The following is a 25,219-nucleotide window of genomic DNA, read 5'->3' as shown; positions in this document are numbered from 1 at the left end:
GGTCTGTTTGGAGGTGGCGGAAATGTCGGCGGATGATTTGGTTTATGCGAAGGTTGGTAGGGTGGAAGGTGAGCACCAGGGGCGTTCTGTCCTTGTTGCAGTTTGAGGGGTTGGGTCTGAGGGCGGAGGTGCGGGATGTGGACGAGATGCGTTGGAGGGCATCTTTAACCACGTGGGAAGGGAAATTGCGGTCTCTAAAGAAGGAGGCCATCTGGTATGTTCTATGGTGGAACTGCTCCTCCTGGGAGCAGATACGGCGGAGGCGGAGGAATTGGGAATACGGGATGGCATTTTTGCAAGAGGTAGGGTGGGAAGAGGTGTAATCCAGGTAGCTGTGGGAGTCGGTGGGTTTGTAGAAAATGTCAGTGTCAAGTTGGTCGTCACTGATGGAGATGGAGAGGTCCAGGAAGGGGAGGGAGGTGTCAGAGATGGTCCAGGTAAATTTCACCAACACATTCCACCCTGACCTTAAATTTACCCACCCTCCCATCCTGGCACTTTCCCCTGCCACCGCAGGAACTGTAAAACCTGTGCCCACACCTCCTCCCTCACCTCCATCCAAGGCCCTAAAGGAGCCTTCCACATCCATCAAAGTTTTACCTGCACATCCACTAATATCATTTATTGTATCCGTTGCTCCCGATGCGGTCTCCTCTACATTGGGGAGACTGGACGTCTCCTAGCAGAGCGCTTTAGGGAACATCTCCGAGACACCCGCACCAATCAACCAAATCGCCCTGTGGCTCAACATTTCAACTCCCCCTCCCACTCTGCCGAGGATATGGAGGTGCTGGGCCTCCTCCACCGCCGCTCCCTCACCACCAGACGCATGGAGGAAGAACGCCTCATCTTCCGCCTCGGAACACTTCAACCCCAGGGCATCAATGTGGATTTCAACAGTTTCCTCATTTCCCCTTCCCCCACCTCATCCTAGTTTCTAACCTCCCCTGACTTGTCCGGACTTGTCCGACCTGCCCAGCTCCTTTTCCACCTATCCACTCCACCCTCTCCTCCCTGACCTATCACCTTCATCTCCTTCCCCACTGACCTATTGTACTCTATGCTACTCTATCCCCACCCCCACCCTCCTCTAGCTTATCTCTCCACGCTTCAGGCTCTCTGCCTTTATTCCTGATGAAGGGCTTTTGCCCGAAACGTCGATTTTGCCTGTCCTCGGATGCTGCCTGAATTGCTGTGCTCTTCCAGCACCACTGATCCGGCATCAGTTTAAGGTTAGAGGGGAAAGAATAAAAGGGAACCTGAGGGGCAACTTGTTAGACAGAGGGTGGTACACATATGGAATGAGCTGCCATCGGAAGTGGTTGAGGTGGGGTACTTTAACAACATTTAAAAAGGTATTTCGACAAATACATAGATAGGAAAGTATTAGAGGGATTATGTGTTGAGACTGGGGTGCTGGAAAAGCATTGCAGGTCAGGTATCATCCGAGGAGCAGGAGAATTGATGTTTCGGGCAAGAGCCCTTCATCAGGAATGCTCCTCGGATGCTGCCTGACCTGCTGTGCTTTTCCAGCACCCAACTCTCGACTCGGATCTCCAGCATCTGTGGTCCTCACTTTGTCCCATCAGAAGGATATGGACCAAGCGCAGGGACATTTTGGTCAGCATACACCAGTTTGGGCCAAAGGGCCTGTCTCTGTGTTGTAGGACTCTATGACTTTGTACCTTTGCATTCGTTCCTGCAGCTCTCGCTGTTTGCGAATCTCTGGAAACTGTCGCTCATAGTATTCCCGCACCTTGTTTTCCTTGGCTCGTCGCCGTGGGTTACTCTCAATGCGTTCAATCTTCTTTTCCCAGACTTCCATCAGCTGGTCATACCTTTGACAAAATTTCTGTTCCTAGAAAAGATGAAAGGATAGGGCTTTGGGACAATTCTCTCAATCTCTTCAACACTGCACAGAAGTGACCACTGACTCTGCTCCCTCTCAAACAGCAGGCATTGTTCGGGGAAATGCCAATAAACATAGGAATAACGAAAATGAGTAGACCATTCAGTCCCTTCAGCCTGCTCTGCCATTCACGAAGAGCATTGCTGATCTGTTATTCTCATCATGGCCCACATCTCTCTCACTGTTCCTCATTGTCTGAAGTTGCCAGTTTGTTGTGAAGCTGAGAAATTCTGCTGCCAAGGTAGAGTGAGCAGCTCCAGAATTCCTGATCACATCTGTCCCAGCGACTCATGGCTCTAACATGACAGAGCTTGGAGCTAATCAGACCAGATCAGCAGTGGCAGAAATGACTTTGTCAGAAAAGTTTTTAAGCCAGGCACAGGTTAAAGTACATACTATTTCTAGATCATAATCCCAGTTCTGTGCTCCTGGCCCTGCGGTCCCAGGCCAATCTCAGCCCCTCTAACCTTTGCCTTAGCAACTACCTACAAGCAGGGTCCCACATCTCTTCTACATTGGGTTCTGGGTTTGAAACAATACCACGTGCACTCTCCCAATTTCTGAAAAGTTAAAGTGGAAAAATAAAAGCTGAAAACTTCTCTGCAATTGTGTGGAGATTGTTATTACAAGAGATTCCAAACTGACTGCATATTGGAGTCTGCAGAGACAGACTTCCCTGGAATACCGTTATATCCTCCTGACGCTAAACATGGCCCTGACCCTAATAATGCCCCCTCACCCCAACCCTAAGGTTTTAGTCACTCCAACTCCTCACTAATCCCCAACCCTCATTTAAGTTCTTCACAAAGTCTCTTATGGACAGAGAAAGCTCAGGGGAATGGGGCGACCAACTGCACAATGGGCTGAATATCCTTCATTGGTATTATTCTGGGATTCCCTTGAACCAGCCGGACTGAGGTTTGCACATATTTAGCAAGTAGTTTTACGGTTAATACTTTAATTATACAGCAAAATAGACAAATCTCAAGAAGTAAGAGGATATAAAAGAAAAGACATCAGCAACTGGAAAGTAACCTCACCCAATGTTTCCGAGCATGGTTCCTCCGTTTGAAATACAAAATCAACCGCTTCCTCATCATTTGGTTTCTGAAATATCGAGAGAACAAATTTAAAGCTCTGATAGTAGCCAACACTCCGTACACAGCATCAAATGATTCGCACGGAGAAAGGACAGTGATCCGTACGATCGCTGATGATCCACACGGAAAACAGACAGAGGAGATCACAGAGGGTCACTGGGGGTTGTGGTGGTCTCAGAGTTACGGGGAGATCACAGAAGGCCATGGAGAATCACAGAGGTCACAGAAGGTCACTGGGGTCACAGAGGTCCATGGGGAGGTCACAAAGAGTCATGGATGAGAGGAAAGGAGCACTGGGCTTCTTGACGAGTGCGAAGCTGCCATATGGATGGGACTTGGGCAAATGTGTGAGGAATGAGGTGATGACAGGGTGAGGGATGACGACACAGAATGAGGGGTTAAGCTGGATGATGAGATGCTTAAGGGGGATGATGGTAAAGGTGAGGGGATTGAGGCAAGTGACAGTTGTGAGGCAGGTGGAAAGTAACAGAGGAGTAGTAAGGGTTGAGGGAAGCGAGGGCATGAGGAAATGAGGGGAGTGCAGGGGTGAGGGGGTAGAGATTGACAAGGATGAGGGGTAGTGAGGGTGCACATTGGTGAGGGGGGTGACAGGTGTGGGGAGTGCAGAGGGGAGTGTGCGGGGACTGGGAGGAGCAAGTAGGCAGGAGAAAAATGAGGGGGCTTGCAGTGGGTGAGGGGACTGTGCGGGTGAGGGTTGTCACATCTACAAAGTATCAGAGCATCGAGTCGTCCCTCCTCATCTCGTCGTCGTCTTGGAAACATTCACCTCAGTAACCCGTTTTATTAAAGCTGTTTAAACAAAAACAAAGAAAATATAGCCCTCAGCCTCACGAGGTTTAGGGTGAGAGGGGAAAAATATAAAAGGGGCAACTTTTTCACACAGAGAGTGGTATGTGTATGGAATGAGTTGCCAGAGGATGTGGTGGGGGCTGGTACAAATGCAACATTTAAGAGGCATTTGGATGGGTATATGAATAGGAAGGGTTTGGAGGGATATGGGCCGGGTGCTGGCAGGTGGGACTAGATTGGGTTGGGATATCTGGTCGGCATGGACGGGTTGGACCGAGGGGTCTGTTTCTGTGCTGTACGTCTCTATGACACTCACCTTTATACTCCCCAGTCACTTAGTTTAATAAATTAATTTTCATTTAAATATCTTTGAAGACATGCAGGAATATTCTGCTCTAGGAAGAAAATAGATATAACAGCAACTTTTCCTTTTATACTTTTTGCAGCAGAGAGCAGCGGGAGCTGGGCGGAAGTGAAATCGGAGTGCAGAGCCGGTCGGGAAGGTAAGTAATTGTTATTTGAGTGGAGAAGGAACCCGAGACACTACACGTGTATTGTCTCCCACTCTCCCTCCTCCTCTAACCTAAAAAACAAAGGTAAGCTACTTAGTGTTCTTGTTTTGGAGACTAAGTGTAGAGTAATGGCAGCGCAGCCAGTGGGATGTTCCTCCTGCAGGATGTTTGAGGTAGGGGTGACCACTGATGCTCCTGCTAACTTCACAGGAAGTGCAGTCAGCTCCTGCTCCTCACAGAACGTGTTAGGGAACTGGAGCTGGAGTTGGATGAACTGAGAATTATTCGAGAGGCTGAGAGGGTGATAGATAGAAGCTACAGGGACATAGTTACGCCAGAGAACATAGGTAGCTGGGTAACAGTTAGAGATGGGAAGGGGAGGAAGCAGGCAGTGCAGGGATCCCCGTGGTCGTTCCCCTAAACAATAAGTATACCGCTTTGGATACTGTTGGGGGGGACGGCCTAGCAGGGGTAAGCTGCAGCGACCGGGTCTCTGGCACGAGGTCTGGCTCTGAGACTCAGAAGGGAAAGGGGGAGAGGAGGAGAGCGCTAGTTATAGGGGACTCTCTAGTTAGAGGGACAGACAGGCGGTTCTGTGGGCATGAGCGAGACTCTCGGATGGTTTGTTGCCTCCCGGGTGCCAGGGTCCGAGACGTCTCGGACCGTGTCTTCAGAATCCTTAAGGGGGAGGGTGTGCAGCCAGAAGTCGTGGTACACATTGGCACCAACGACATAGGTAGGAAGAGGGGTGGGGAGGTCATTCAGGAGCTCAGGGAGTTAGGCTGGAAGCTAAAAGCTAGGACAGACAGAGTCGTCATCTCTGGGTTGTTGCCGGTGCCACGTGACGGTGAGGCAAGGAATAGGGAGAGAGTGCAGTTGAACACGTGGCTGCAAGGCTGGTGTAGGAGGGAGGGCTTCAGATATTTGGACAATTGGACTGCATTCTGGGGAAGGTGGGACCTGTACAAACAGGACGGGTTGCACCTGAACCAGAAGGGCACCAATATCCTGGGGGGTAGGTTTGCTAGCTATCTTCGGGGGGAGTTTAAACTAATTTGGCAGGGGGATGGGATCCGGACTTATAGTCCAGCAAGTAGGTTAGCTGTTTGTCAGGATGTCCAAGAATGTAGGGAGGCTGTGGAGAAGGTAGCACTGACATGGAACACTTGCGGACACAGAGAGGGGTTCAAATGTGTATACTTCAACGCAAGGAGTATCAGAAATAAGGTCGGTGAACTTAAGGCGTGGATAGGTACTTGGGACTACGATGTTGTGGCCATCACGGAAACGTGGATAGAAGAGGGACAGGAATGGTTGTTGGAGGTTCCTGATTACAGATGTTTCAGTAAGATTAGGGAGGGTGGTAAAAAAGGAGGGGGTGTGGTGTTGCTAATTAGAAATGGTATAATGGCTGCAAAAAGGCAGTTCGAGGGGGATCTGCCTTTGGAGGTAGTATGGGCCGAAATCAGAAATAGGAAAGGAGCAGTCACCTTGTTGGGTGTTTACTATAGGCCCCCCAATAGCAGCAGAGATGTGGAGAAACAGATTGGGAAACAGATTTTGGAAAGGTGCAGAAGCCACAGGGTAGTAGTCATGGGCGATTTCAACTTCCCAAATATTGATTGGAAGCTCTTTAGATCAAGTAGATTGGATGGAGTGGGGTTTGTGCAGTGTGTCCAGGAAGCTTTTCTAACTCAGTATGTAGATTGTCCGACCAGAGGGGAGGCCATATTGGATTTGGTACTCGGTAACAAACCGGGACAAGTGATGGGCTTGTTAGTGGGTGAGCATTTTGGTGATGGTGATCACAATTCTGTAACTTCCACCTTGGTTATAGAGAGAGATAGGTGCGTGCAACAGGGTAGGTTTTACAATTGGGGGAAGGGTAATTACGATGCTGTAAGACAGGATCTGAGGAGCATAAGTTGGGAGCATAGGCTGTCAGGGAAGGATGTAATTGAAATGTGGAACTTATTCAAGGAACAGATAGGGCGTGTCCTTGATATGTATGTACCTGTCAGGCAGGAAAGAGATGGTCATGTGAGGGAACCTTGGTTGACGAGGGAGGTTGAATGTCTTGTAAAGAGGAAGAAGGAGGCTTACATAAGGCTGAGGAAACAAGGGTCAGACAGAGCAGTGGAGGGATACAGGATAGCCAGGAGGGAGCTGAAGAAAGGGATTAGGAGAGCTAAGAGAGGGCATGAAAAATCTTTGGCGGGTAGGATCAAGGATAACCCCCAAGGCCTTTTATGCGTATGTGAGAAACATGAGAATGACGAGAACGAGGGTAGGTCCGATCAAAGACAGTAGTGGGAGACTGTGTATTGAGTCGGAAGAGATAGGAGAGGTCTTGAATGAGTACTTCTCTTCAGTATTTACAAATGAGAGGGACCGTATTGTTGAAGAGGAGGGTATGAAACGGACTGGTAAGCTAGAGGAGATACTTGTTAGGAAGGAAGATGCGTTGGGTATTTTGAAAAACTTGAGGATAGACAAGTCCCCCGGCCCTGACGGGATATATCCTAGGATTATGTGGGAAGCAAGAGAGGAAATTGGAGTACCGTTGGCAATGATCTTTTCGTCTTCACTGTCAACGGGGGTGGTACCAGGGGACTGGAGAGTGGCGAATGTTGTGCCCCTGTTCAAAAAAGGGAATAGGGATAACCCCGGGAATTACAGGCCAGTTAGTCTTACTTCAGTGGTAGGCAAAGTAATGGAAAGAGTACTGAGGGATAGGATTTGAGTATCTGGAAAGACACTGCTTGATTAGGGACAGCCAACACGGATTTGTGAGGGGTAGGTCTTGCCTTACAAGTCTTATTGAATTCTTTGAGGAGGTGACCAAGCATGTGGATAAGGTTGGAGCAGTGGATGTAGTGTACATGGATTTTAGTAAGGCATTTGATAAGGTTCCCCATGGTAGGCTTATGCAGAAAGTCAGGAGGCATGGGATAGAGGGAAATTTGGCCAGTTGGATAGAGAACTGGCTAACCGGTTGAAGTCAGAGAGTGGTGGTAGATGGTAAATATTCAGCCTGGAGCCCAGTTACAAGTGGAGTTCCGCAGGAATCAGTTCTGGGTCCTCTGCTGTTTGTAATTTTTATTAGTGACTTGGAAGAGGGAATCGAAGGGTGGGTCAGTAAATTTGTAGACGATACGAAGATTGGTGGAGTTGTGGATAGTGAGGAGGGCTGTTGTCGGCTGCAAAGGGACTTAGATATGATGCAGAGCTGGGCTGAGGAGTGGCAGATAGAGTTCAACTCTGTCAAGTGTGAGGTTGTCCATTTTGGAAAGACAAATAAGAATGCGGAATACAGGGTTAACGGTAGGGTTCTTAGTGAGGTGGAGGAACAGAGGAATCTTGGGGTCTATGTTCATAGATCGTTGAAAGTTACCACTCAGGTGGATAGAGCTTGTAAGAAGGCCTATGGTGTATTAGCGTTCATTAGCAGAGAGATTGAATTAAAGAGTCATGAGGTGATGTTGCAGCTGTACAGGACCTTGGTTAGGCCACATTTGGAGTACTGTGTGCAGTTCTGGTCGCCTCATTTTAGGAAAGATGTGGAAGCTTTGGAGAGGGTGCAGAGGAGATTTACCAGGATGTTGCCTGGAATGGAGAATAGGTCTTACGAGGATAGGGTAAAAACAATGACTGCAAATGCTGGAAACCAGATTCTGGATCAATGGTGCTGGAAGAGCACAGCAGTTCAGGCAGCATCCGAGGAGCTTCAGCAAAATCGACGTCTCGGTCAAAAGCCCTTCATCAGGAATAAAGGCAGAGAGCATGAAGCGTGGAGAGATAAGCTAGGGGAGGGAGGTTGAGAGTGCTAGGCCTTTTCTCATTGGAGCGGCGAAGGATGAGGGGTGACTTGATAGAGGTTTATAAGATGATCAGGGGAATAGATAGAGTAGACAGTCAGAAACTTTTTCCCCAGGTACAACAGAGTGTTACAAGGGGACATAAATTTAAGGTGAAGGGTGGAAGGTATAGGGGGGATGTCAGGGGTAGGATCTTTACCCAGAGAGTGGTGGGGACATGGAGTGCGCTGCCTGTGGGAGTGGCAGAGTCAGAATCTTTGGTGATCTTTAAGCGGCAATTGGATAGGTACATGGATGGGTGCTTAAGCTAGGACAAATGTTCGGCACAACATCGTGGGCCGAAGGGCCTGTTCTGTGCTGTATTGTTCTATGTTCTATGTTCTATGTTCTATCTCTTCTGTAGAAAAATGGACTAAACTTTTTTAGACATAATAACTGTGAATAATCTGGGTTTCCAAAGGAAAGTTGATTCAATAACACCTTTCAAAAAGAAATGGAATAAACACCTGGAATTGAAATCCTGCAGGACCACAGGGAGGAGCAGGAAGGGCAGGGCTAACTGTGTTACTCTTTCAAAGAGTAGGATTGACTGAATGGCCTTTCTTGGTGCTAATGTTTCTAATCTCAGAAACAGCAAGATCTCTCACTTTAACCAGTTCCCCAATCTACCCTTCAATTATCATCAAGGTGCAAGTTGCAATATAATTGAAAACCAGTGAAATAAATTCAAACTCACATCCTAATGTTCTCATGATACTGCTTGGTATCTGATGGCTGATTATATAAAGGCTGTTAAAAGAAAAAGAGAAGATAAATAACAACCTGTTCAGGTTCCCGAGAGGATAGTTTCTTTTGAGCTGTGCTGGTGACAGCCCTCCTCTCCCACATCCCGAGATGTGGCGATATCTGAGAGACCGCACACTCTGAAAATATCAGAGCTGCTGCTTTTATGAGTGATAGCAGTTAACATATTCAAATCACTCATCTGGTAACCACAAACTGCTGATGGGAAATCAACCAAACAAACTCAAGCTTATTTTTAGTAAAAGACAAAACTTTGTTTGCACGGTTCATTCTCGGGATGTGCCTGCTGCTGATGTTCACTGGCCACTTCAGAGAAGAATGAAACCATGAGAGACTGGACAAGGTCTTAAATAAGAATGAACCAATTGGATTTTTGCAGCTGCATGGTCATTTTCTCTGATATAGACATTTTATTTCCAAATAACTTAAACTGAAATCAAGTTCTTACATTAGGATTGGAATTCACTCTCTGAATCATTTGGTAACAAGTTTAACAAACACACAATTTGGATTTTGAGACAGCTGCTTTTATCAAGTCCCTCAGGGAGAACAGTTACAACATTTAAAAGACATTTGGACAGGTACATGGATAGGAGATGTTGAGAAAGACATGGGCCAAACCCAGGCAAAAGGCATTAGTTCAGTTCAGGAAACCTAGTCAACATGAATGAGTTGGGCCAAAGGGTCTGTTTCTGTGCTGTATAACTCCATGACTCCATAACAGGAAACAATTTTAGTTATCACAACCCACTCAGGAAAGTTTCTGATACATAAGCCTCATGACCCAGAGCCAGACAAAAACTGAAAACCTAATTAAATTACTCAACTCCCCAATTTTCTTGTTTGCTTTATTAACAGTAAGTACTAACATGGTTTCTGTATTTCAAAAGAAACTATTACTTATTACAAACAAATCAATTCTAACACAAGTGAACAAAACTGGAAATCATCATCAGGTAAATCTACAAGAATCTGAAATTCTAACCCCCTTTTAAAAACAGACACATACACTAATTAAAGCGTTATGGGTGAAGGAAAAAGTACTTGGGAAACACTGTCCAATAGCACCTTCGATAGGATCTGATGAGGTTTCTCTTTTTGCTTCCCATGACCTTTCTATTCTCCAATCTTCTTACTTCCAGATTCTTTCAATTCTTTGCAGAAGATACAGGCAGTGAGCACACTTGTTAACAAGTCTTTCAGTTACTGGTTAGAGGCAACAGTTTACAGCAATTGATGGAGAGAATGACTGGCTGCTAATGGACTTGTCCCTGTACACCTCCATCCCCTATCACAAAGGACTCAAAGCCCTCCGCTTCTTCCTTTCCCGCCAACCCAACCAGTACTCTTGCACTGACACCCTCCTTCGACTGACTGAACTGGTCCTCACCCTGAACAACTTCTCTTTCCAATCCTCCCACTTCCTCCAAACCAAAGGAGTAGCCATGGGCACCCGGATGGGCCCAGCTATGCCTGCCGCTTCGTAGGATATGTGGAACAATCCATCTTCCGCAGCTACACTGGCACCACCCCCCACCTTTTCCTCCGCTACATCGATGACTGTATCGGGGCTGCCTCGTGCTCCCACGAGGAGGTTGAACAGTTCATCCACTTTACCAACACCTTCCACCCCGACCTCAAATTCACCTGGACCGTCTCAGACTCCTCCCTCCCCTTCCTAGACCTTTCCATTTCTATCTTGGGTGACCGAATCATTTACTATAAACCGACCGACTCCCACAGCTACCTAGACTACACCTCCTCCCACCCTGTCCCCTGTAAAAACACCATCCCATATTCCCAATTCCTTCGTCTCCGCCGCATCTGCTCCCAGGAGGATCAGTTCCAATACTGTACAACCCAGATGGCCTCCTTCTTCAAAGATCGCAATTTCCCCCCAGACGTGATTGACGATGCCCTCCACCGCATCTCCTCCACTTCCTGCTCCTCCGCCCTTGTTGCCCGCCCCTCCAATCGCCACCAGGACAGAACGCCACTGGTCCTCACCTACCACCCCACCAATCTCCATGTTCAGCGCATCATCCGCCATCATTTCCGCCACCTCCAAACGGACCCCACCACCAGGGATATATTTCCCTCCACTCCCCTATCAGCATTCCGAAAAGACCACTCCCTCCGTGACTCCCTCGTCAGGTCCACACCCCCTACCAACCCAACCTCCATCCCGGCACCTTCCCCTGCAACCGCAAGAAATGCAAACCTTGTGCCCACACCTCCCCCCTCACCTCCCTCCAAGGCCCCAAGGGATCCTTCCATATCCGCCATAAATTCACCTGCACCTCCACACATATCATCTATTGCATCTGCTGCACCCGATGTGGCCTCCTCTATAGTGGGGAGACGGGCCGCCTACTTGCAGACGTTCCAGAGAACACCTCTGGGAACCCGGACCAACCAACCCAACCACCCCGTGGCTCAACACTTCAACTCCCCCTCCCACTCAACCAAGGACATGCAGGTCCTTGGACTCCTCCATCGCCTGACCATAGCAACACGACGGTTGGAGGAAGAACGCCTCATCTTCCACCTAGGAACCCTCCAACCACAAGGGATGAACTCAGATTTCTCCAGTTTCCTCATTTCCCCTCCCCCCACCTTGTTTCAGTCAAATCCCTCGAACTCAGCACCACCTTCCCAACCTGCAATCTTCCTCCTGACCTCTCCGCCCCCACCCCCACTCCGGCCTATCACCCTCACCTTGACCTCCTTCCAGCTATCGCATTTCCAATGCCCTGCCCCAAGTCCCTCCTCCCTACCTTTTATCTTAGCCTGCTGGACACACTTTCCTCATTCCTGAAGAAGGGCTCATGCCCGAAACGTCGATTCTCCTGCTTCTTGGATGCTGCCTGACCTGCTGCGCTTTTCCAGCAACACATTTTCAGCTCTGATCTCCAGCATCTGCAATCCTCATTTTCTCCTTGTTGTCTTTTTAATCCTGTCATGCAATAGGTAATGTCTCTACTTCTGATCAACTGGTTCAAGTCCCACTCTATGGAGAAAGAAGGTGTTTTCATAACCTGGCCAGACAGATTGAGTGTAAACTTGAAAATATTTCCAACACAGGCCAATGGCAGGTGGTAAGAGCAGGAGAGATTCCTGATCAACCTGAGATGGAAAGAAAAATGGGATCTTCTCCCATTACTGTTCAGAGCTCTGGACTACAGATACATAACAGGGCATGTTAACCAGCAACTCTGAATCTTCGGGAGGCAGTCATATTGGCTTGATGGGTAGTATGGATCAGACTGATTGCCCTTCTATCTGGAATGGATTTGGTATCTGTTTCCTTGCCTACCCTGGGGTGGAGGTCACAGTGGTGTTGGCTGGACTGGCTGAGAACTGATGATGATGATACATGCCCCTAGAATCTGCTATGTTGAAGTATATCTGCATAAGTAATCGTTGGCACACTATCTAGCAGTCTGTAGGCTGTTCAGATCTTTCTTGCAATTAATGGGAGCAACGAGGAATTTGATCACATTGATGTTAGCTTTAAACCAGTTTTGAATTTTTTCTGCTCCCATGTTGAATCAGCGACATTGTAGATGGTGCTTCGATGCATGTGGAAACACTGGAGAACATCTACTCAATCAAGCCGAGGATCTCTGGGCTTTTAGCTGTGTCAGCAATATGCCTGATATTTGTGTGAGGACAACCTTTCTGCTTTGAATGCAACAGCTTCAGAGCTTGCATCCTAATCCTGGTGCATAAACAGGAGTAATATGTACAGTCAGCACTGTGATAGTTGTTTAGAGTCAAGTCTGGTGATGATCAGATCCAGATGGTGTCAATTTCCTGATCTTGAATATCTTCAGGACATGACCAAGATTCCCATCTGCTCTGGGGATGTGTAATGACATCTCTGATCAAGTTGATTGGGAAATATCTGTCTCCAGAACTCCTTATTTGCATGGTTTATTCTGACAGGTGTTGTTTATGCTAGGGGTAGCAGCAAACCTCAACTTGACTCTGTCTGTTCCATATTTTTCCCAGGCCATAATGTCTGAGACAGGAGGAATGCGTCTTGTGATCTACAGCCATTTGCTGTACTCAGATACACGTGAATTATATCATTCACACCCACAAGCTGTCCACCTCCCTGGGAACTACTCACATGGCTGCTGGGAGGCAGAAGGCCTTTTTACAACTTCACAGACTAATCAGCTATTTGTTGCCAGCCGAATCTCACTTTAGACACACCCCCTGAGCCAGTTTGTCTGGAACACCAAACATCCCTCATTGTTTGATACCCCAAGTCCTGTCCACCATCTCAAGGCACAAGTTAGGAGTGTGATAGAATACTCCCCATTTCCCTGGATGAGTACAGCCCAACAACACTCAAGAAGCTCGACACCATCCAGGTCAAAGCAGCTGCTCGATTGGCACTACATCCACTCCCTCTACCACTACCAGTATGTACGGCAGAAATTCACCAAGGCCCCTGAGACAGCACCTTCCAAATCCACGACCATTTCCATCTGGAAGGATAAGGGCAGCAGATACAAGGGAACACTACCACCTGCAAGTTCCCCTCCAAGTCACTTACCATCCTGACTTGGAAATACACCACCATTCCTTCACGGTCACTGGGTCAAAATCCTGGAACTCTCTCCCTAATAGAGGTAGAGGAATTGGGTTCCAGAGTCCTGAGGTCATGTTGCAGTTGTATAAGACTCTGGTGCGGCTGCATCTGGAGTATTGTGTGCAGTTTTGCTCGCCATACTATAGGAAGGGTGTGGAGGCACTGGAACGGGTGCAGAGGAGGTTTACCAGGATGTTGCCTGGTATGGTAGGAAGATCGTATGAGGAAAGGCTGAGGCACTTGGGGTTGTTTTCATTGGAGAAAAGAAGGTTTAGGGGTGACTTGATAGAGGTGTACAAGATGATTAAGGGTTTAGATAGGGTTGACCATGAGAACCTTTTTCCACGTATGGAGTCAGCTATTACGAGAGGGCATAGCTTTAAATTAAGGGGTGATAGGTATAGGACAGATGTTAGGGGTAGGTTCTTTACTCAGCGAGTCGTGAGTTCATGGAATGCCCTGCCAGTAGCAGTGGTGGACTCTCCCTCTTTATGGGCATTTAAGCGAGCATTGGATAGGCATATGGATGATAGTGGGCTAGTGTAGGTTAGGTGGGCTTGGATCGGCGCAACATCGAGGGCCAAAGGGGCTGTACTGCGCTGTATTCTTCTATGTTCTATGTTCTATAATAGCACATGGTCTGCAGTGGTTCAAGAGGACAGCTCATTGCCACTTTCTCTAGAGCATTTAGGGATAGACAATAAACTTTGGTATTCATTCACATTCCATAATGAATTAAACAAAATAATGAAACAGGTTCTAATACCCTCTGATTTAGGATAAAACAGCTTCCTGAATATTATCAACAGTTTTGAATTGGCAAGATGTAATCTCAAGTCAGATACATAATTGCCATGTTCTAAGCAGCTAATCCACATGTTTTTATTCTCAGCCCCTGAAATAACAAAGCTGTAGTGGCACTTGAACAAAATATCGCTGTGTGATTCTCCATCAAACACAGTCAACAATGATAGTGGGAAATGAGTGCTGTTTATGGGTTTCCTGTTCTATGCTCAGATGGGTCTGTGCAAGGTTGAGGCAGCTCGTAGAGTGAAGATGTCAGTCGGCAATATTCTGAAGGTCTTATTCAGTTAATGGTCCAAAGAGCAGTTTTCTATTTCCTTTCATTTAAAAATCAGTATAAACTGAAGGGTTAGTTGTATATCAGACAGAGATGAGACTCACCAGTTCAATGTGAGGACCCAGTTGATCGAATGTTCGGTGAGCAGCTTCTGCTTTTTTCTGCAGTAAGAGAGATATTTTTCAGAATTTTTTTTAAACACTGAAGATTTATTGTCAAAATCCAGCAGCCATTTCAGGGAGTTGCATGGTAACTACTGCCCAGACACTATACAGTAACCAGACAGCAACCAGTGGCCCAGCAATGGTGACTGAAATGAAGACGATTGCTTTTCAGTAACATCACCATTATTGTGGTGCAGAAGGAAGCTATTTGACCCATTATGCCTTCACTGGTTCTATATCCTCCTACCAATCTTCTGTACCTTCCCCATCTCCCCACACACCATTACCATCCAAAAACAATGAATGCCCTTTTGAACGTCTCAATTGAACCACATTTCTAGGCAGTACATTCCAGACCCTAACTATTCAAAAGTTTTTTCTCACATCACCTTTGTTTCATTTGCACATCACTTTTAAATCTATGCCCCTCTCGCTCGTTTCTTTTACTGAGTGAGAACATTTTCTCCCATCTACTCTGTCCAGCTCACTCATCATTTTGAAAATCTCTATCAAATTTCCTGTCAGCTTCCTCCTCTCCAAGGAGAACAGTCCCAGTTTCTTCAATCCATCTTCTTCACTGAAATTTCTCATCCTTTGAACCATTCTTGTAAGTTGCTCCTGCACATTCTCTCTCCAATGCCTTCACATCTTTCCTATAATGTGGCACCCCCAACAGTACGCAATACTCCATCTGAGGTCTGACAAGTGCCTTGTACAAGTTCAATATTATCTCCCTGCTCTTGTAGTCTATACCCCAAGAAAACTGTGTGCTTTATTAACCTTCAGTAATCTGTGCACAATTTACACCCAGCTGCCTCTGCCCCTGCACTCCCTTTAGAGTTGAACTCCTTATTTCATATTGTCTTTCAATGCTCTTCCTACCATAATACATTTCTCTGCATTGAACCTCACCTGCCACTGATCCGTCTATTCTAAAGAAGGGTCACTCAACCCAAAATGTTAACTTTGATTTCTTTTCGCAGATGCTGCCAGACCTGCTGAGCTTTTCCAGCAATTTCTGTTTTTGTTTCGGATTTACAGCATCCACAGTTCTTTCAGTTTCTATCCATTTGCTGTAACATGTCAATGTCCTTTTGGAATTTTACACTGCCCTCCTTACAGTTTACAACTCTTCCAAGTTTTGGGTTCTCTGCAAACTTGGAAATTGTCCCTTGTACCAAAGATCCAGAGCATGATTATGTATCAGGAAAAGCAAGGGTCCCATATCAACCCCTAGGGAACTCCACATCAAATCTTCCACCAGAAAGGGGACAATCTCCATCAACCATTACTCTCTGTTTCCAATGACTCTACCAATTTTCCATCCGATCCAAATAAAATAAGCCATGGCTTGGACAGCATCCTCCTCTTTTATAAAAAGGCAGGTGCAACGTATTCATTTAATACCTCAGCCTGCCTCCTCCTGTAAATCCCTGATCAGCCCTATTCCTCCTGACTACCCCCCCACCCCTCCCCCCCACTTACCTACAGCAGTATTCATGGGATGGGGGCATCATTGACCAGAACTGAAAAATGTGTTGCTGGAAAAGCGCAGCAGGTCAGGCAGCATCCAAGGAGCAGGAGAATAGACATTTCGGGCATAAGCCCTTCTTTATTGACCAGGCCAACATTTATTATTGATTCAATAGCCCTAGAACGCAATGGCTTGCTTGGCTACTTAAGAGGACAGTTGAGTATCAAGCACATTGCTATGGATCTGGAGTCACCTTTAGGTCAGACCAGGTGAGGATGGCAGATTTCCCTCCCTAAAGAACATTTATGACCCTGATGGTTTATTTTATACAAATGATGATAGTTCTGTGTCACTGTGATTGAGGCTAGTTTCCACTTCCAGATCTTATTTAACTGAATCACACCATCTGCTGTGATGAGATTTGAATCCCCTCGTTGCTTAGTCCCGAGCATGTGCCTGGGCTCATAGGTAACTGATATTGCCACAAGGCTTTCTTTCTTCAGACCCCATCTCAGGCCTTGCCCAGAACACAGGAGTCAAGTCATTTGTTTCCTCTCTCCAGCCACCTTGATTCCTTTGGAGAATAGTGGGAAGTTGGAAGACTATAAGCTATCGTAACAGAATTAGGCCGTTTGGCCCATCAAGTCTGCTCCGCCATTCAATCATGGCTGATTTGGTCCTCAACCCCATTCACCTGTTTTCTCCTTGTAACCCTCAATCCTCTTACTAATCAAGAACCTGTCTCTGTCTTAAACACATTCATTGACTTGGCCTCCACAGCCTTCTGCAGCAACGAGTTCCACAGATTCACCACCCTCTGGCTGAAGAAATTTCTCATCTCGATTCTAAATGGTCGTCTCTTCACTCTGAGGCTGTGCCCTCAGGTCCTAGTCCCTCCTACTACTGGAAGCATCTTCTCCAGGTTCACTCTATCCAGGCCTCTCAGTATTCTGTACCTTTCAATCAGATCCCTTCTCATCCTTCTAAACTCCATCAAAAACAAATCTCAATTGCTTCTTATATGCTCAGAAATCAGTTGTCACCAGTTTACAGTCTGATAGGTTTATTTGAAATCACAAGCTTTCAGAGTGTTGCTCCTTCTACAGGTGAGCTTGTCCACCCCAGTCCAACACCAGCACCTCCACATGTGGCTCCTCATATGACCAGCCCTTTACTCCTGGTATCATTTTTGTAAATCTCTGGACCCCTCTAAAGCTCCTTCCTTAGATATGGGGCCGCAAACTGCTTTCAATATTCCAAAAATGGTCAGACCAGAGTCTTGTTCAGCATCAGCAGTATATCTCTGTTCTTGAAATGAATGCTAACATTGCATTTGTCTTCCCAAATGAAACTCAGTAGCTCTGCCTGATCTATGGACAGAAAGCAGTGTTAACATTTCAGCTCGTGACCCTTGTCTAGAACAATTGTTATTTCTTATTTCCAACATCTACAGTTCTCTGGCTTCTTTGCTCACTGAACCTGCAAGTCAACTTTAACAGAATCCTGAACTATAATTCGTAAATCCCTTTATGCTTCAGATTTCCAAAGCCTTTCCCATATAAAAAGTACTCTGCATCTCCATTCTTACCAAAATGCATAACCTCATACTTCACCACATTTGCCTTCCATCTGCCACTTCTTTGCCCACTTCTAGTCTGTCCAAGTCCTTCTGCAGCCTCTCCACCTCCTCAACACTACCTGGCCCTGTATTAGCAGCAAAGGCCTATTTACTGGTTGATTATCAAATGGTTTGAACACACCTTCCTGTTCTATGTGTTGGAATGGGGATTTGAACCTGGAGGTTCTATCCCAGAGACAGGGACACTACCTACTGACTGGAGCCATTTGACTAAAATAAACACAAAGAACTGCAGATGTTAGAAATCCAAACAAAATCAGAGTGTGCTGGAGGAATTCAGCAAGTCTTTTTCTCTCTGCACAGCTCCTGCCAGACTTGCTGAGCTTCTCCTGGACTCCATGTTACTCTTTCAGAATTCCTAGACTCGTCAAGTCGGAGATGGAGGAGAGGGTTGCACGGTAGTGGTCAGGTTAGAGTTAAGTTAGAGCTGGGCATTGTCAGAATCCATGGGAAAACTAACTCTGTGTTAACACTGTGACGGGGAAAAGAGATGAGCAGTAAAAATGAGCTAGGGATAAATCCTTGGAGGAGAATGTTCTGATTAAGATGAGAAGCCACTGCAGCTGCTTCTCCGTCTAGACATCAATTGATAGAATGGAATGAGGTGAGCAAGGTAAAAACAATGACTGCAGATGCTGGAAACCAGATTCTGGATCAGTGGGTGCTGGAAGAGCACAGCAATTCAGGCAGCATCCAAGGAGCTTCGAAATCGACGTTTCGGGCAAAAGCCCTTCATCAGGAACCGTTTCCTGATGAAGGGCTTTTGCCCGAAACGTCGATTTCAAAGCTTTTCGGATGCTGCCTGAATTGCTGTGCTCTTCCAGCACCACTGATCCAGAATGAGGTGAGCAAGGCCCACCCTGTAAAGTCTCAGTCAATCAGGTGAACTTGGCAGTGAAAGGAAAGTTTGAGCTCTGTGTCATCATTGCCTGTTCCTGCAGCAATTAAACCCTTACCCTGTTTTCATCGTAAATGATTTGCACCACACTGCGATGTTGCTGTTCAGCAGGAGGTGGGGAAGCTGGATTCTCAGGTTTCACTGGCCTTGCAACCTCAGCTTCAAGTTGTTGCTGTCAAAAGAGAAAAACAAAGAGTGTGAAATGAAAGATCAGCACATTCGAGAGAGGTTTAATCAACACTTCAAGGTGATGTGAGATCAGGATGGACAACACCACGTGACTCTCGTCAGGATGTGATACATTTGGTCATCTCAAGGCTGACAGTCATTTCCCTTGTCTGAATGATCTGAGATGCTCAGAATGTATCCCAATGACAGACTTACTTTCCATTACTAAGTCTATACTGTGGAAAAGTAATGCTTTGCTCAATGTGTAAACCTGATTAAGTGGCTGTTAAAACAGACATTTTGACATTGAGATGTTTCTTCTCCCGGCTTACAGGCAAAAAGCTCAAGCAGGAGACCCCCCCCCCTCGTAGATACAGGCCCAGGCAGAGGATCAACTCTGGTACTGTCTGGAATCAGCTGTTTGGGCCATATTCAAACAGTCCGCAGGTACCTTGGATGGGTATACCACCACCGACACAGACTTTATCAGCAAGTGTGTGGAGGATTGCATACCGAGAAAGTCAATCTGAGTGTCCCCCAACAGGAAACCCTGGATGAGTCAGGACATACAGAAACTGCTAAAAACCAGGCAGGAGGCCTTTAGATTAGGAGTCCCACTCAAATATAAGGAATACAAGTACGACCTTCACAGAGCCATTAAGACAGTCAAGGACCAATACTGATCCAAACTAGAGACCCAGACAGACACCCAGCCACTATGGCAAGGACTGAATGACATCACAAGTTCTAAAAAGGGAGAGTGCAAGATAGCAGACGATGACATATCCCTCCCAGATCGTCTCAATGTATTCTATGCTCGCTTTGAGCACAATTTCGGCAGAGAGGTAACACCTATTCCAACAAGTCCTGACAAACCTATCCCAACAGTCACTGCATCAGAGGTCAGATTAGTTTTCCTTTGTGTGAATCCAAGGAAAGTGATGGGACTAGACGGAGTACCAGGCCGTGTACTCAGAGCATGCACGGATCAACTGGCAGAGGTGTTCGCAGACATCTTCAACCTCTCCCTGCAGCAGGCCACTGTTCCTGCCTGTTTCAAGAGGCCAACATCATCCCTGTGCCTAAGAAGGCTCATGCAGCATGTCTCAATGACTACCACCCAATGGCCCTAACCTCAGTGGTCATGAAGTGCTTTGAAAGGCTGGTCATGGCATTAATCAACTCCAGCCTCCCCACCACCCTTGACCCATTCCAATTTGCCTATTGGACCAACAGACCCACGTCAGATGCCATATTACTTGCCCTTCACTCCTCCCTGGAACACCTTGACACCAAGAACAGCTACGTAAGAGTCCTACTCATCGACTACAGTTCAGCCTCCAACACTATTACCCCCTCGAGACTGATCACTCAACTTAGTGATCTCGGACTAAGCACCATTCCCTGCGACTGGATCCTCAGTTTCCTGATCCACAGGTCACAATGAAGATTGGGGACAATATTTCATCCTCACTAACACTCAACACTGGAGCCCCCCCCATGGGTGCATACTCAGCCCCCTACTGTACGCACTGTATACCCATGACTGCGTCGCCAAATACCAGACAAATGCCATTTACCAGTTTGCTGATGTCCCCACCATAGTCGGTAAAATCTCAGATGGTGACGAAACAGACTACAGAAGGGAGGTGGAAGACCTGGAAAAATGGTGCACTGAGAACAACCTAGCTCTCAATACCGGCAAAACCAAGAAACTCATTACTGACTTTCAGTGGGATGTTACTCATGCCCCCCCTACACATTAACAGCACGGAGGTGGAACGAGCAGAGAGTGTCAAGCTCCTGGGAGTGGTCATCCACAACATGGTTCCTTGGACTCTCCATGTGGACTTACTGGTTACAAAGGCCCAACAACGACTCTTCTTCCTCAGGCAGCTGAGGAAATTTGTCATGACGGCAAATACCCTTATCAACTTTTATAGGTGAAAGTGGGTACTGCAGATGCTGAGACTACAGTCAAGATTAGAGTGGTGCTGGAAAAGCACAGCAGGTCAGGCAGCATCCGAGGAGCAGGAAAATCAACATTTTGGGCAAAAGCCCTTCATCAGGAACTTTTATAGGTGTGCCATCGAGAGAATTCTGTCTGGATGTATCACTACCTGGCATGGCAACTGTACCATTCAAGATCAGAGACTGTTACAGAGAGTGGTGAACTCAGCCCGGACAATCACAATGGCCAACCTCCCATCTATAGAATCCATCTACCAGGCCCACTGTCAAGGAAAGGCCACCAGCATTCTCAAAGATCCATCCCACCCTGGCAATGTTTTTCTACAACCTCTACCATTGGGGAGGTTCAGTTACAGAAGCTTGAACACACTCACCAGCCGAAACAGTTTCTACCCTACTGTTGTTAGAATACTGAATGGACTCACAAACCCTTAACATTCGGCTGTACCTGTGTTTTTGTTTTTGCCGTTGTTTACTTATTATTTATTTATCGATGCTACTTGACCCTGTGACCTGCCTGTATTGCTCACAAGACAAAGCTTTTCACTGTGCCTCGGTACATGTGACAATAAATTCAATTCAATTCAATTCAATTGAGATTGATCTCAGAAATGGAAGCTGGCCTGTCTAAATCCCACCAAGTGTTGTGACAAACATTTCTGTTTAAGGTTTGCTTGATCATTCTCAACAGTAGCTATTCCCTTGTGCTGAATAATTCCAGGTATATGAACAAGCAATACCATGCAGTCTATCACTTTGAGGAGCAAATTATAAATCAAAACCAACATCCTCCAATGTTTGGTGACAATATTTAAGAATCAACCCATCAACTCACGCATTATGAATAAATTTGATAAGAATTGAAATGTTGAAACATACAAGATTCTGAGGGGATATTTGACAAGGGAAATATGGAGAGGTTGTTTCCCCTTGTGGCAGAGTCTAGGACCAACACGCATCATCTCAGTGTAAAGGGTCACACATTTGAGACACAGATGTGGGGAATTTCCTCTCTCAGAAGGGACTGAATCTGTGGAATTCCTTCCCGCAGAAGGCTGAATTGTCAAGTATATTCAAGAGACCGATTGATTTTTAATCAGTAAGAGAATCAAGGGTTCTAGGGAAATTGCAGAAGTGTAGAGTTGAAGATGATCAGATCAGTCATGGCAGGACAGTTTTGATGGACTGAATGGCCTACTTCTGCTCCCATGTCTTAATATATCAGTGACCAAGCTGAGAGATGTTTTCAAAGATAATTCTTCAGTTGGGGGTCACAAATATAGAAATACAAAAGCAAAGCTTTCAATGTCATGGTTTCAATGTTTGAATAAGAGATATTTGGCTTCATTCTCTTTCGAAACAGGAATTTATTTCTCTGCCCTGGTTTATTCCAGGAATCTGAAGTGAAAAACAAGGGCACTAAATCTGAACTAACATCAGAGCTTGTGGAATTCCATGTAAATCTCACAGACGGATCGTAAATTAGATGAGATGAGAATTTAGAAACAGATGGTGCTAGTTTGTGGGGATATCCCAGGGGAGTTTTGGAGATTCCTGCGTAGTGGTCACTCAGGAACTAAGACCAGAATCTTGACTGTTTCGAACATTCACCGATAACCATAAACTGAGCAAAATAGCAGCTAACAATGTGGTCCAATGAGACCCATATAAATCCTGATGATGGAACAGATCACATGGCTCTGACAAAGACGTCAGTCCAGAATGAGCATGTAAACAAAGAGGTCTCAGATTCAATGCAGGAGAGTTGTGATTGAAAACTAATCACATACGACTGGATAGGAAGGAGTGACATGGTGCATTATTAGCACAGAAGTCTTCCTTAGTGATAAGGAGCAAGCAGCCTCCGGGGCAGGGTGTGGACAAACACCCACAGCCCGAGGTACTCCACACCAGGATCTCAATGTGCACAGAGAAACTTTGGCTTAAACCACATGATGACAATGAGGGAGAAAACATCCAGAGATAGGGTCTGAGGGATGCAGCTGAACAGATAAAGGCAAGGGAAATACCTCAAAAAACCTTTGATTATAGGGCGAGAGTGGGAAGACTCCAAAGGTTTAGAAAACAAACTTCAGAAGCTTTGAAGACTAACTGCAAACTGGTGATACTCTGGAGAGAAGTACAAAATCAGAACATTTCCACAGTAGGAAGGAGCCAAGGTCAATCTAACACAACTGTCCCAAGGCTTGACCCAACAAATGCCATTACCTCAACCATTTTATAATGTGAAAGGTCCACAATGATCTAAAAGTAGGTAAGTGATAGAACTGGACTAATTCAACAATATAAGTATTAGTGAAAATCAATAGAAGCCTTTTCGGTAGATTGATGTTGTCTCGCAGGATGTTGTGGGTGTGCTGAATGAATTAGTGACTGTATCGTAGTTGCTGTGATTGATGAGAAGTTATCAGGTTGTCTTCAATCTAAGGAATATTTAATGTTGGAACATGTTGGATGTGAGAATCAACGTCTGACCAAATTAGGTTGTACATGATGTCATTTCAAGCTCAATGAATCTCCAGCAGATGAGGTGATGGATAGTAGCATTAAAAATTCAGTGAATGTTCTGGGGAGCTGGGTTCAAATCCCACCATGACGATGGTAGAATTTCAACTTAATAGAAAAAACTCTGGAATGAAGAACCTACTGACAACATGAAACTAATGTCGATAGTCAGAAAAACCCACCTGGTTCACAAATGTCCTTCAGGGAAGGAAATCTGCCATCCTCACCTGGTCTGGCCTACATGTGACTCCAGACCCACAGCAATGTGGTTGACTTTCAACTGCCCTCTGAAATGGCCCAGCAAGCCATTCAGTTACATCAATCACTATGCAGTCTCAACAAAGAAAGGAAACTGGACAGACCTAAGTACCAAAAAGACAACGGCAGAAATAGCTGGGTCGACCCTGCAAAGTCCTCTTTACTCATATCTGGAGGCTAGTTCCAAATTAGGAGAGCGGTCTCACAGACTAGTCAAGCAACATCCTGACACAGTCATACTCATGGAATCAAAGTCCCAGACACCATCATCACCATCCCCAGATATGTCCTGATCACCAACAGGACAGACCCAGCAGAGGTGGCGGCACAGTGGGACACAGTGGGGAGGGACTTGCCCTGGAAGTCCTCAACATGTCTCTGGACCCCATGAAGTTTCATGTCTTCAGGTTAAACATGGGCAAGGAAACCTCCTGCTGATTGCCATGTACCATCCTCTCTCGGTTGATGAATAACATATTGAACAACACTTGGAGGAAGCACTGAAAATGGCAAGGGCACAAGATGTACTCTGGGTGATGGATTTCAATGTCAAACACCAAGAGTGACTCAGCAGCAGCAGAACTGATCAAGCTGGTCGGATCCTAAAGGACATAGCTGCTGGACTGGGTATATAGCAGGTGGTGAGGGAACCAACAAGAGGGAAAAACAAATTTGACTTTACTCACACCAATCTACCAACTGAAGATACATCTGTCCACAACTCTGCAGTGGTCACTCTTACCAATACTGTCTTGTGGAAATGAAGTCCCATCTTCACACTGAGCATGGCCTCCATTGTGTTATATGGCACTATCACTGTGCTAAATGAGACAGACTTTGAACACGTCTAGCGACTCAAGATTGGGCACCCATGAGACACCCATGTTGGTCATCAACAGTTAGCAAAATTGTACTCCAGCACAAACTGTAACCTCACAGCGCTGCATATCCCTCACTCAACCATTACCATCAAGCCAGAGGATCAACCCTGGTTCAATGGAGAGTGCAGGAGCAGCACTAGGCATACCTAAAAAGTCAGGTCAGGCAGCATCCAAGAAGCAGGAGAATTGACGTTTCGGGCCAGAGCCATTCCTGATAAAGGGCGTCGATTCTCCTACTCCTCGGACAACATACTCTCTACTCTGATCTGCAGACCTCACTTTCTCCATACCTAGAAAGTCAACCTGGTGAAGCCATCAAACAGGACTATTTGCATATCAAACAGCATAAGTTGTAAGTGATAGATAAAGCTGAGCGATCAAAAAAGGCTATGGGCTCGGACAACGTTCTGTCAATAGTACTGAAGACTTGTGCTCCAGAACTTGCCACTCGTTTAGTCAAGCTTTTCCAGTAGAGTTACAACACTGGCATTTACCCGACAATGTGGAAAATTCTCCAGGTATGTCCTATACTCAAAAAGCAGGATAAATCCAAACCGGCCAGTTACTGCTCCATCAGTCTACTCTCGATCATCAGTAAAGTGA

At 46.2% G+C, this 25,219-nt stretch overlaps 1 protein-coding gene across 9 annotated transcripts in view; it reads right to left on the bottom strand.

Annotated features, from left to right (window-relative positions):
* ncor2 (nuclear receptor corepressor 2) overlaps positions 1-25,219 on the bottom strand; it is a 418,107-nt gene that overhangs the window by 279,056 nt on the left and 113,832 nt on the right. For all 9 annotated transcript variants that reach the window (XM_087999801.1, XM_087999810.1, XM_087999806.1 and 6 more), the window contains exons 6-10: positions 18,871-18,984; positions 14,742-14,798; positions 8,886-8,938; positions 2,950-3,016; positions 1,686-1,858 (exon numbers count right to left, since the gene is read on the bottom strand). In XM_087999801.1, coding sequence (XP_087855927.1) covers positions 1,686-1,858; positions 2,950-3,016; positions 8,886-8,938; positions 14,742-14,798; positions 18,871-18,984 — 464 coding nt within the window. The remainder of the gene's footprint in view (positions 1-1,685; positions 1,859-2,949; positions 3,017-8,885; positions 8,939-14,741; positions 14,799-18,870; positions 18,985-25,219) is intronic.

Source organism: Chiloscyllium plagiosum, unplaced genomic scaffold (genome assembly GCF_037043375.1).
Source record: "Chiloscyllium plagiosum isolate Xiang-an unplaced genomic scaffold, Cpla_swu_hap1 HiC_scaffold_24, whole genome shotgun sequence".
Lineage (NCBI taxonomy): Eukaryota > Metazoa > Chordata > Chondrichthyes > Orectolobiformes > Hemiscylliidae > Chiloscyllium > Chiloscyllium plagiosum.
This window is presented reverse-complemented; position numbering and strand designations above follow the sequence as displayed.